This window comes from Amblyomma americanum, chromosome 10 (assembly GCF_052857255.1).
Source record: "Amblyomma americanum isolate KBUSLIRL-KWMA chromosome 10, ASM5285725v1, whole genome shotgun sequence".
Lineage (NCBI taxonomy): Eukaryota > Metazoa > Arthropoda > Arachnida > Ixodida > Ixodidae > Amblyomma > Amblyomma americanum.
The window spans coordinates 28194098-28208019 of NC_135506.1; the positions used below are offsets into that span (position 1 = coordinate 28194098).

At 48.6% G+C, this 13922-nt stretch overlaps 1 protein-coding gene across 1 annotated transcript in view; it reads right to left on the bottom strand.

The window, feature by feature from the left end:
- Window positions 1-2648: 2648 nt before the first annotated feature.
- The window catches only part of LOC144108101 (calcium-activated chloride channel regulator 3A-1-like), a gene marked incomplete at its 5' end in the record, with an annotated part of 41022 nt that continues 29748 nt past the window's right edge, over window positions 2649-13922 (bottom strand). Inside the window, 2 exons of the mRNA XM_077641383.1 lie at window positions 2649-3181; window positions 4488-4811. Of these exons, the coding sequence (XP_077497509.1) occupies window positions 2649-3181; window positions 4488-4811 (857 nt within the window). The remainder of the gene's footprint in view (window positions 3182-4487; window positions 4812-13922) is intronic.

Sequence of the window (13922 nt, forward strand, 5' to 3'; positions counted from 1 at the left end):
CTCAAATATAGCAGTAGAACGGGAACGAACCTCTGAGAAAGCTCGGGCGCTAGGGCACACATTACTTACTCATCGACCATGACAAACCTACGCGCTTTGGTAACACTGTAACCAGGGGTACGTGCCCCGACATTACATTTGTAAGAAATATCACCGATGTGAGGGGAGAATCTCAACATTAACACAGGGGGCGATCACCATGTGCTGTTGTCCACTTTCCGAAACACGCATTGCAGAATGCGTCTCCGGAAAGTGAAGCACACGAATTGGGACGCCTTCAGATTTCTCCGCTCGCAAAGACCGGCGGAGGGCATAGCAGGTTTACGACAGTTTACGGAGCGTTTGCCTCAAGACACCGCCAACACCTCGAAAACTGTGACGCAGCAGGAAAGCGGTCCCAGTCCGGACGGTAAGCTTGTACGCATGATGGAAGCACAACGAAGTATACACGCCCGATGGCGTAAAAACAAGCCTAACGGGCGCCTAAAAATTCGACTAACCCGACTTGAAGATGATGTCGTGACATACACGTCGGAGCTTTGCCGTCAGCAGTAGCATCAGGCTGGCGGCCGCCTTCATGGGCAACTGCGCATTAGGAACACATGGTTTCTACCCAAGCATTTACTCGATTCTACGAAAACTAAGACCGAATCTCACAAGACCCTGCAGAGGATCGCGCAAGCTATCCAGGGCAGCGACGAAGAGCTCATGACCACATTCAAAAATCAGTACCTAAGCACCTCCAATAATATATCCACGCCAGGTGGGTATTCAGTGTCGCATAATGCTCACATGGATACGGTCTTTACCGCAGCGGAGGTCAGAGCTGCTCCTAATCAAATTAACACCACCTCAGCAGCCGGGGATGAACGCATCACCAATAAGATGTCGCGAAATTAGACAAGTCAGTAGGGGTCCTTACGAACCTCCTCCACAGATACTGGACAGAAGGCAGTATCCCCGACGAATGGAAGCACGCTATAATCATTATCATTCCTCAACTGGGAAAAGGACTCGACATTGGTAACAACCACCTAATTTCACTAACATCGTGTCTAAGAAAAGCCATGAAGCACATTCGCTTAAACGGGCTCCAAATGCACGCCGACACGGAATACACGTTTCCCTTCTCCATGATTAGGTTTCGAGCAGGTGTCTCAAATGAGGAAAACATGTGGCACGTACACGGCAAGATGTTCTAGATCTAAATCGCATAAGAGCCACGCGTACAATCGTCGGACTCGATGTAAGGCCTTTGACAATGTGTCACACGTTTCCATCCTCTCACACGTGTCACTGACGAACGTAGACTAACGAACATACGACTACATCGCCACCTTTCTCAGCGAGGACACGGCTACGCTGAATTCCGGGGACAAAAGTAGCGATGAAATTACACTAGCCACCAGAGGAACCACGCAAGGCGCTGCACTTTCCCATTTTCTCTACAACATTACTATAAGTAACCTCCCGCGTCTGTTAGACGCTAACCCACATATACATCATTCTATATACGCCGACGACGTCACCATATGGACCGACTCCGGATCCGGTGGAGAGATTGCCTAGTCATTGCAACGAGCCATCGGCACGGTACACTTTTTCGTGCAGGGAACGGCCTTGCCTGCTCGTCGGATAAATCGGAACTCTTAGTAATCAGGAACAAACAACCCTCTCAGGCAGCACCATCGGTACCCCGAGTTTCACACTGACAACCATCCAATACCTCCCGTAGCCACGATCAGGGTGCCTGGCATTTTGATTCAGAATAATACAACACGGAAGCGATCCGCCGGCTACGGGTCACGGCGCACCAGTTAGGCAGGCTGGTGAGGCGCATTGCCACCCGTTGCACGGGCATTAAACCTATGCAGGTTCATGGAATCATTCATGATAAGTCAAAAAATGCGCCTACCCGTTTTATCATCTGCATCACAAGGACGAAGATGAACATAATAGCATTATTAGAACAGCATACAAATCGCCCCATGGTCTGCCGGCATACAGCAACTCAGATCTACTGATGCAGTTTGAAATTTTTAACACGCTCTCTGAGCTAATCGAAGCCCGTAAGACGCCACAAGTGACCCGCTTGTCACGTATTGTTGCGAGACGCGTAATTCTCGACAAACTCCACATCCACCCCGTAAGTGAAGTATGTGCATCATCACATTTTCAGCTCGACATTACTGCTAGACTATTTGTTAACCTAGTACCCAAGAACATGCTGCCGAAGGCGCTTGAGAAGCAGTAAGAGAACGAACCACGAGCAGTGCACGTCGATGCAGCTCAACACGTCAAAGGCGGAACATACGTGGCCACCCTGGACTCGCCCCATCCTTAGCTAATCCCTTCATTTTGTGGCCGTAGTTAACGCCACAACCTTCATATTTGAACAGCGCAATAAAACTACGGAACACAACGAACACGCTAACTCTATACGCGTCGGAGAAGAAGGAGCTATAGCATTGGCCATCGCGGATCCCCGCACCAAAATTATTTAAGCGATTCTAAGACCGCCAATCAAAATTTCGCCAAAACTCGGTGAGCGCGCTTGCAATGCGAATTGTGCGCAACTGAACTCTCGATCACAACATTCATCTCGTACGCAATAGATTTTTTATTTTTACTTATTTTTAAAGGAAATTCTAAGACTCCTCTTCTTCCTCGCGGTTCAGTATCGCCGACACCGCGACTGCGATGACGATCACGATCGCCGCTGCGATACAGGAAAGTCCAACCCAGAAGAACGGGGACGCGACGAAATCCGACTCCCGAATACTTTCCTTTGCTGCATCCTCAGCTTGCGTTGTCGTGACCTTTGAGGTCGGGGCCCTGGTCGCTGTGGCTTTCGTGGTGGTAGCTATTGTAGTTGTAAAAGGCGGAGGGCCGCAGTCCAGAGGCGCAGGGCCGCAGTCCACTGGTACCAAGTTCGAAGTGCTGGTTAGCCCATCACTGTTAGATACTTGAACTGCCAGCCAAAAGTGCCAGTACAATGGGTCATATGGCTCACACCAGCAGAAGGTGAGGGGAATTGACAGAGTGACGTTGTGCTGGGCACCCGATGGTTTTGGGTCCAGGTTGCCTTCGACGACATTGGCTTCCGTGATCTCAGCCTGGTTTTCAAAGTCGTTCAGTAGGTGTTGGTAGAATGTTGAGACTCGAATAACCACGGCAGAAACTGCGAAAAAATAACGCCATTGAGGGGGAATCAGGAGACCATCCTTTGTAACGTCGTCCTAAGCTGTGCCAACTATTTGCGCTGATATTCTTTAGTTTCCCTCAGCAAGTTCATGCGACAGTTCTGGAGGTATATGTTTTGCACGACGAAACATTAAAAGGGGTCGATCGTGTTCGGGATGCCACGGGCGTCTGCCTGACCCTCTATAGCATCAAGTAGTAGTGATGGGCAAAGACGTGAGGTAACTAAAAACCCACAAATAAAGTAAAAGACCACAAAGAGGAAGTGTTAAGGGGTAAGTATCTTTAATTAGCACACTGGTAGGTGGTAACTATTTGCTTTATTTCAGTTGCACGGAATGGTCGTCAATTCCGCCCTCGTTTACGTTCGCACGTTTTCCAGCGCTAAGTCTGTTCTGATGAGTGCAAATAGTTTCGAAGCTATAATTCTCTCCGCTGTGCTAGCAGTTTTTCCCGCCATGTCTGTTATAGTCTAAAGGTTCAATTCAATTCAGTTAACTTACTTTCCTACATGTATATACAAAAAGAGTGAAATTCCTAGGGAACCTTTTCGTTACCTCTGGATTTTCCTTGAGCTTTTTATTCAAGAATGATTGATGTAGAAACGGTCCGCAAACTTAATATTAATAAATACCTACAGCAATACTGTGAAGCTGTCGGGGCCAGTTGCTGTATGTCTTCGTTATAATGTCGACAACGCAAGACGCAGTACATCAAGAGCCATTTCCACCCCATAACTGCACACATATTCGCCTGTTTGACATGGCAGCTGACCAGCTCAGGGGAAACTTGTCTTTATTCATAAATTACACGTGACATTTGGGTTTCACTATGATATTCATGTCTGTAGGTTTATATGAGACGGTTCTCTGCCGACCCCGGAAGGCAACCACCGGTTCTGAAAGCTTCTTTAAATGTTTTTACGTTTTCCACAGCACTACTGAATATTCGTACTGTGGAGGCAGCGGATAACAATACTGTGGATAAAGCGGGGTGTGTGTTAGCCTCAGTTATGTAAAATGCAGAACGCGTGGGATGAAACTCGATTTTATGGAGCAATCATGAATGCTACGGCAACATAGCGCGAACTGTGCCACGACAATAAAATCTTTACAAATGCTCCCCTCAGTCTTTCATCTGATGTAGTCACGCCTTCGATGAGACTGTCCCATAAATCGTTGCCAACTTGCGCAGTTTTTCATCCTTGAATACTGCACCTAATAAGTGGATTAAGCGCCTGTAAGCCCCGAACACATAACAAAACATGTCTGTTATTTAGTGCTTACCCTTTCCATACGACAAGCGAGCTCCAGGCCACGTCCAAGTTAGCTGCACCAGGAGAGTGTTTTTCTTTCCCGGAGTCGTGTCCACATCAATGGACCAGATCGTTCCGGGTGGGACGTGGTTTATCGTAATATTTTTCGTGACATTAAAACTACCACAGTCGGCGACTCTCCGGTAATCTTCTATAGTCTCCGCGGCTGTGCCGGTGGTGTGGTCGGTGGTGTCGTCGGAGGGGTCGTCGATAATCTCGAACATATAGATCGGGTACCCGGTCGCCAGTTCGGGAAAATCGGACGGCGGTTCGAAGCTGGTTCCCGGGGCTGCTCCTGCGTGAGTCGCAGTTGGAAAAGGGGCATAAGAAGAACGAAGAGGAGATCTCAGACGACAAATGAGTTCGCAAGCTGATGAGTTCGCAAGGACGATGCGCTCGTGCCTTTAGAACGAGCCACGCAACTTGGGCGACAACTTCCGCCATTTTTTCAACTGTGCTCTGTAGGTGTTTTGAGTCTCCGGTATATAGATTTAAAGAAATTGAGAGATACGTGCATGCGCGCACAGTTACAAAGCTCTCTATGTTTTCCATACCAATGCCGGATTCATAAGCAGACGGTTTTACACCAGGAAGACAACGCCGTGAGTGGCGGCTGATGACCACAGTCTGTCGCACGCAGCACAGCTCACAGCACCGCCGCCAGCGGAGAGGAGCGTGGCGCTACTGCCAGGGGAAAGCAGACGAACCCCCTCCCCCTGCCAGGCCGCTGTACGATCGCTTTTTTTCCGCATGCGCCCGCTTCGTTGCGGCAGTGCGCAAGGGCTGCGGAAGGGCCGGACCATAGTCGAACAATGGGGCGCATGAACGCATCCGCCTGTGCGCACGAAGTTCATCAACTTCAACTTTTTGCCGAGAAACGCATAATACTGGGCGCATGTAACTATGACGAGTGTTGTCAGCGACTTCGAGCTTCACAGTGTGCTACAGCGGCAAGCGGCAGTTTCCCTCAAGTTGTTTTGTCGCCGTCTACACTGAGTTGACCGAGCGGCCTTCAAACCTACGCTGTCTACGCAAGACGTATACCGTGCCGGTGTCGCGAAGTGCTTATTTGGAACCGTTTGTTACAGCTACAAGTGTTCTTTATTCACATGAGGATCTTAACGAATAGCAGCGATAAGCAGCTCCCCAGGGTGAATTTCCTTCACAGCGCAGTGACAAGTGTCAATGTAGTGAAAGTGATTGCAGACGGAACGAGTGATTTTGAGTCAGTGATATCGACTGCAAGTATAATTGCGTTAGAAAAGCTTACCACGCACGCCTTGTTATCTGAATGCTGAAATAAACTTAGAGCTGTACAGCAGGTCGTAGTTCGGGTGCACGCATATGTCCCGAGTTTGAGAGCAGCCGTGAGTGCGTCACGACTAAATGAACTTCGTGCTATGCAGCGAGTCGCATTCGTTGCAGTGGTTAAGTGATCGCTAGCACAAGTCGCTGTGCTACAACGTAGCCATCATCGATATCTAACGTAGTTCGTGTGTACTGTGTTTGACAACCGCCGTGAGTGTGACGAGACCATTCTGAAACTTGTGTTTTGCGTATGCGAAACGACCTCGGCTGCACGGTTGTTGGGCGGTTTTCTGCCAGGACTAACAAAGTGTCGCCGAAATTATCCGGCATTGTGCTCCATAAAATGCAATTTGAAACTATGACGCCGCGTTACGATGGTATGCCGGAGGCACTGTGAAAGCTGTGTGAAAACACCGGTGTGCAGGCTCGCTCTCACATTTGTGGCGTCCTTTTTAACTTCCTGTCGGCTGAGCAGGCCCATATCTGCCATAAATAGTGTTAAGCTTGGGTTGTAACATGTTATCACCAGATCGGGAACGTTGATGAAGGAACAAAAACCATTGTCGCAACTTATTCACCGTTGTTTGGCAATGCAGAAGTCTCTAATACGGGCCCACTGGCGACGCTCTTTCTCATGAGAATTTCATTTTATCTGATGCAAAAAAAGAAAAAAAGACCAGAGCAGATGCTTACGCTTCTCAAAGCAAGCAAACCATAGCCTATAAAATTGTGCCGTATTAATATTGTCACCGACAAAGGTAGCAGGAATCGGGAAACACAGCCCTTTACTGGAGCGCGGCTTGCCGAACAGCTGCGCTCATTCGAGACAAAGACGACGATTGGGCAAGCGCTGGGAAACAGGTTCGGCCACCAGGTTCGGCCACTCCACTCGACTGTGACGAAGTTGCTGGCTCTCGGAGGGTTTGTTTATGTGGTCGTCACATACGCGCAAGATTACCCTGCTAGGTTCGGTCGATGACCGCACCATACTCTTGAAGGAAATTCATGCCCAGAATGAGATCTTTAGAACAGTCACATAATTCGGCAAACGTGCCAGTGAAAGTAAGACCGGGGATCTGGATGCGGCTGGTGCACACACCGATCGGCGTCACTACATGGCCACCGGCGGTGCGGATCACGGCTCCACACCAAAGAGTCAGAGCCTTGCGGAGAGTCGTGGCGAGCTGCCTGCTATCACAGAAAAATCAGCTCCGGTATCGACGAGTGCGGTCACTACATGACTGTCGGCGGTTACTAAAATTTCAGCAGAAACTAATCGCTGCAGCACGTCGGTGCGGTCGTCGAATCGGGTCGTCGCCGCTCGGGCCGTCGCATCAAATCTTCGGGTGGAGGCTATTGACACTGTGTAGTGGCGGCGGCCCTACCCCCGGAGGACGCCGTCTTCAGTTTTCTCGGTGAGGGCACGTGCCTTTGAACTGACCAGAAGAGGAGGGCAGACCGGGAGAAGCAAAGCGCCCCGGGAATGGCGATCGCGATTGGCGCAGCTGCGAGGTCGGGGGCAGCACCGGAACGGCCAGGTACTCCTCTATGTACACTTTCTGGTACACTTCTTAAATCATATCTTAATCATCGCAAGCAGTGCGTTGTAATTAATGAATGGTGTTCTAGTGTACTAAATATTACTGCAGGGGTACCACAGGGCGTGTTGGGACCGATACTATTTAACATCTATAAAAATGATATAAGAAATGTTAGCAGACATGCATATTTCATTATATATGCAGATGACACTAGCCTTTTCTTCCAGTCGAATGACTTAAACGATTTAAAGATTTCCGTAAATACAACACTAATGAAATTGCTTCAGTGGACTAAAAAAACGGTGTAGAAATCAGTACTAGCAAAAGAAAAGCTCTGTTATTTGCGCCTGCGCAAAAAAATTAGGGACTTCAACATGCAGCTTGGATCAGAAGAAATAAAACTAGCAAGTGAAGTTAAAAGCTTAGGGGTAATCTTTAATCAAATCTTAAGTTGGAATACGCACGTGGACCATGGGGCAGGAAAGCTAGCGAAAGCTACGGGTTTGCTTTCTCGCTTCCGGCACATGCTTCCAGTGAAAATTAAACTTATGCTTTATAATTCTTTGTTTCTCGCCCATATCAATTATTGTAGCCTTATCTGGGCTGACACAACGCAACATAAACAAATTGCGCCTGCTGCAGAAGAAAGCCATTCGTCACGTAGCAAATGCTCCCTATGATGCCCATACACAAGTACTATTTTCCTCCTTTAATGTGCTTCCTTTACAGCGTGTCCACCAATTTAACCTCATTATGAAATACAAAGAAGCCATAAAAGATGACAGCGTCACTTTTATAAAGCTCTGTAATCTCAGGAAAAATCCAGAAGCACCCTATCCCATTAGAAAAAGAGAATTCTGGTCAATTCCCTTTTCACGCACAAATTATGGCCTACAAAGACTACAGTACCACATACCGAAGTACCTTAATCTATTGGAAGCAAATATTATTGACATATGTAACATCTCAAAGAAAAAATGGAAAGAATACCTCATACCAGAAAGCATGTAACTCTACCATTTTTTTTATGATTCCGGAGTGGCAAGGACTGTATTTGACACAAATTTGCATTTGAATGTTCTATCCTTTTTATGTTTTCTGTCGTATTGTTGTTGTTAATCTGACCTGTAAATGACTTTTGCGATGTTGTGTTTGAGCGCGTGTATGATTATGGCGTTATTTATGTTTTGTACATAAGTGCCTGTTGTCTGCTACCCATGCCAAGACAGGGGCAGGAACTCCGTCAAACTACTAGGGTAGTAGCTTTTTGTTCCTGTCCCAGTGTTTTTTCCTGACTTATTATGGAAAAAAATGCTGAATAAAAGGATTTGATTTGATTTGATATGTCCTGCGGCCTTTCACCCTAGCGCGGTCGAGGCGCGTGAGGTGGGAATCCTCTAAACCCCTCCGTTGGTACGGGAAATTCCCCAGATTATGGCCGGGCTCCCCCGAAGTGGTAGCAGAGCGGGCGATTGTTGGACGTTCGCCAAACGTGCGCTTTGCTGAAAGGAGGGCACAGGTCCTGCTGCTGCTCGACGTTACGCAGGTAACGACGGGGTGGTCGTGGTCCGGCAACACGGCGAAACGCTTACGGCTCGGGACAGATCGGCGCAGGGCATCGCTGTAAGACATGACGTGCGGCTCCGATAGTGGTACATGTGGTGGCTGCGCCCCTCGCCGGATTTCGTCACGGAGGACAGCGCCTTTAGAAGGTATGCTTACCGACGGAGCATCCAAGTGGAGGTTTCGCCGTTCTTCGCGGACAATGCTCCGCACAAGCTCTCGCACCGCCTCATCCCTGGGGACTGGCAAGGACCTGCTATATTTGCTTCACGGCCGTATTGGGCACTCTGTTCCCGCAATGAACGTTCCATGCCAGTAGCTTCCTTGGCAAAGGCGGTGACAGTTCTCGAAGGGTCGCGCATGAGGCCAGCAAACAGCTGTCCTTTACACCTGGCATAAGGTGCCGTACCTTTGTAGTTTTGGGCATCGCCAGGACGGCCGGTCTGCAGGGGAGGGTCATGTACTCAATAAACATGGCCACGCTCTGGTTGGACTGCTGTGAACTGGAGAAAACTGCAATTTCAGCATTTTCCTTTCGCTCACCCGAGCTGGATGTGGCGAGCAACTCACGGCGAAAAGCTGCCCATTTGAAGAAGGACGCCTCGAACCACGTTTTCGCGGAGGCTTGCAGTGCGAAATACACATTCATCAGCTTCCTCTCGTCGTCCCTTTGGTTGAATGCAGCAACATGGTCAAAACTGGCCAACCAACCTTCAACATCCTGGAACCGGTCGTCATGGAAGGATGGTGGCGACAGGGGTGCGAGAAAGACGAACGGCGGGGCACTGCCGGAGTACTGACCTGTCTGGGTGCCAGTGGTGGAAGTCATAGCTCGTACAGGCCTTGTCCGTGGCTGAGGCCTCGCAGGCGATGGCTCGCTGTGTGGACAGGTGTGGCCTCCGCGCGTCGGGGAGAAGCGTCAACGATATCGTCGAGGTCAGCCTACGTAGGATACGCCCCAGCACCTCCACCTAATGTCACCGACAAAGGTAGCAGGAAGCGGGAAGCAGAGCCGTTTACTATGGCGAGGCTTTGCCGAACAGCCGCGCTCATTCGAGACAAAGAAGAGGCTAGGCTACGGGCTTTGAGACAGGTTAGCCCACCAAATGGCGGTGGCAGAGTGTCAGCAGTGTAGCAGTACGAACACTTTGGTTCTGGATCAGAACTGTACGTACAGAGTTTTCCGTAATAGCGAACAGTGATTAAAAATTAAAAGCATTTTCAGTAAACTGCTGTGATTACAATGTGTGTTTTGCTTAGCAGCATGGAGTCAAGTTGGATTTTAGACAGATGGTTGCAATATTAAGTGCATTATCATGGTTGCCATGGCTATTAGTAAAGTGCAGTGATCTTGAAGTGCTCCTTGAGCCATGAAAATTGGGATAGAGACTGTACTCTTTGAATCAGCACCTGATTCCATATTTATTGTTGCTTTCATTACGCTGCTGTCGCCGAGGTGCTTAACAACTTGGCTTTTTTGGTGTCGAGCTGTTGTTAGCCAGCGTTTCCTAAGTAAACAGTACCAGCTTGTGTAAGACATTCTCGAAGCCTTTAGAAGGATATGTCATCAATGCACATGCACACATGCATATTCTGCGTTCATTTACCTGTGACTACCGGCAATTTACATTATTTGTCTGCTGGATGAAGGCGCTGGTCCGCCGATGAGAATGTAATTGTCAGAAATGCAAAACGCTTTCTAGATTTCCTATGCCTTCTTTCAATTGCCGCATTTCTAAATTTGTTTGCTTGAATGTATATGCTTGCTATGCGCTATTGCACTGTGGTTGGCCCTGCAACGCTGACGTTGTGCCGTTTCTGAAAGTCCTACAGTGTCGGTGCAGCCATCGAGCTATCGAGGCTGTAACCACATTTAGTTTCAACCCATTTTCTTACTGCTTGATTCTTGTTTGGAGATTCTCTGCTTTGCACCTGCCGAGTTCTCCCCGTGCCCGAGATGCTTTAATTGGAGTAGATTTTTTTTCTTTGTACCGTGCGCTGTGTTAAAAAAACATCAAATTAGTGTTGCAAGTAAACATCTGTGAGATTATAACAACAAGGTTATACAGCTAGCGAGCGGCTTAATTATTTATTTGTGCAGGGAACAAAAGTGGCCCAGAAAATGAGTCGCCGAGCCTTTCAGTGCCAATGATTTTGACACCAGGAAGAAAAGTGCTTTGTCAGTCAGAAAGTGCAAGCGGAGAGAGTTGGCTTGCATGGCAGTTCAAGGTTTAACAAAAACTGCAGGCTCTGCTACAAGTGGTATCAGAGCAATTCCAGGGTGCAACAGCCATATTATTGAGTCTATTTGTCGCCACTTCTAACAGTCCTTGCGCTCTGTTGTAGTATCTGGTTACCACAGTCCAGACGTTCGCAATGATGTCCATATTACACGACAAAAATATGCGAGTCCCAGTGGGCTTTGTGCATTCAACCCCTGTCAGTTTTCCAAACAGAATGCTTCCATGTTAAGGCATGCATGCTATGATAAAGTTTCATCCCTAGAAAAACTGTCCATAATTCAAGCCATCATTTTACAGGGTGGATACTAACGAGGCAAGGCTGCATACAGCAGAATGTGGATTTTTTTTAGTTCTGCTAATTTATCAAGCAACAAATCATAGCGCCATTTCTATGATTATCATGGGTTCCTAAGCGTGACAAACACTGTGTACTAGTATCACACTGCTAAATTGTTGTGGCCAATTAAATCGTTCTTTCGAAATCGGTACGCTTTTTGAAAAGCATTCCCGCGATAGCCAACTTTTCGTTCTTCGTGACATACACTTGCACCTTAGTTCCTTTCAGAAAAAATGCGACAAAATCCTTTATAAAATAATGCCTTGCATCGTATTATTCTGAGCGGGATTTAAGTTATCATAGCCAGCCAACAGCAGTTGGCCAATGCAAACGCTTTCTCTGCCTGCCTTTGTTTTTTCGTAATCTCGGGCAACTCCAATGGTATTGTACTTGGCCCTTCACTTTTTCTTACATTCAATAATTGCATTCCTTTCACTGTTTCATTTAACTAGTCTTCATTGATTGCTATATGGTCCGCCATCCCACTATCAATATCAACATTCCTACCCTCCGGAATAACCTTCTGCGTGCTTGAGAATGGCCTATTTGCCAATGTTGATAGGACTGCATTATTAGTTTTTATACTGTCAGCCATAGGCGTCTCCATTACGAGCTGATATGTGTCAGTGTTTCCTTCGTGCTTGTATAGTACTATGTTTACACATGTTGTTACCATGTACGTCGAAGATAATAATAATAATAATAATAATTTGTTTTTTGGCAAAGAAATGGCGCAGTATCTGTCTCATATATCGTTGGACACCTGAACCGCGCCGTAAGGGAGGGGATAAAGGAGGGAGTGAAATAAGAAAGCAAGAAGAGGTGCCGTAGTGGAGGGCTCCGGAATAAATTCGACCACCTGCGGATCTTTTAACGTGCACTGACATCGCACAGCACACGGGCGCCTTAGCGTTTTTCCTCCAGACATAACGCGGCTTTTCCGACGAGCTGACCCAGCCATGTTGTAAGCCAAAAAGCTGCGCCACCTAATGTGCGGTGTTAAAGAAAAGCTTTTTGCCGGCCTCGTGCGCTGTACTCCAATCACTGTTGTCTAGATTCTAGCGGAGGCAGTCACGATGGAGCAGGTCCTCCGGCAGCGTTCCACCGCGTACGACCGGCCAGCCTTTGCTCGTTCTGTTACTGAGTCCCTCACGGCTTTCAACAACAATACCGAGTTTCTCCGCGACTTGATCCGTGCTTTTTTCTGTGAGGAGCTAGAGAAGATTTGTGGTAAGTCGCAGCCAGCGGCCAGCTCCTTTATCAGCGTTATCCGCGAAGAGGTGCAGCAAGATATCAGGTCTCCTTTACTACGCGCCGAACCACAGCCAATCCAGACAGACTACTGCCGCCCGACATGCGCTGAATCTCTGCGAAGCCCTGCCCCAAATCCATCGGCATTTACACCGCCCAAGAAGACAGACTACTGCCACATGACCTGCGCTGACGCTCTGCGACGCCCTGCACCAGTTCTACCGGCATTTACACCGCCCAACGAGACAGACTACTGCCACAAAACCTGCGCTGACGCTCTGCGACGCCCTGCCCTAAATCCAGCGCCAGTTTTTTCTAAACATCGCGACGTCTTGGTATCCTCTGTGCAGCCAGGGCAGCACCGCATCCCGAGTGATCGAGAATCCCTGCGCAGAGCGGACGTCTGGCGTGGCCCTGAGCGCCGGCGTTTGTGCTTCCACTGCTGGGTGCCCGGTCACCTGTTGCGCCGGTGCCATATCTAGAGCTTTTTTGCTCCGATACTCCCAGGCCCCGGTTTGGCAAAAAGCCTCATAGAGTTGAAGAGTACCTGACCCAGCAACCTCAGTGGTCCATGGCGCGCCGTCAGCCCCGATCGCCGTCACCTCGCCGTCCATCGTTTTCACCGAATTTGCAGAACTCCTCGCGAGCGACGGCGGACCGCTCGCCCAGCCCTCGCCTGGAAAACTGAGGACAGCGCCATTCGGAGGCGTGGCCGCTGGATATCGACGCTGTGAAAACCCCGTGATGATGCAGACGACGCAGACATCCGATGATAGAGCTTTGACGATGTCGACGACAGCAGCTGAACTTAAGGACCGCTTTTCCTTCGACATACCCGTGCTTCTCGATGGTCACAGCATTAGCACGTTGGTGGACACAGGAGCGGAGTTTTCAATTATCAGTGGCAAATTGGCAGCGCTTCTAAAGAAAGTTACAACCCCTTGCTCTGGTGTGCAGATCCAGACGACGGGGGGCCACTTGGGCAGTGCACGGCTAGAGTCCAGATCAGCGACTCGACGTTAATAGTTAGCTGCCTGGTTCTCCGCGACTGTTCTCGTCACCTGATTTTGGGCGTAGATTTTCTCCGTGAAATTGGTGCTATTATTGACCTGCGGCACAGAACTGTTACGTTTTCTATAGCGAAAGCCGACTACACTTCCGAC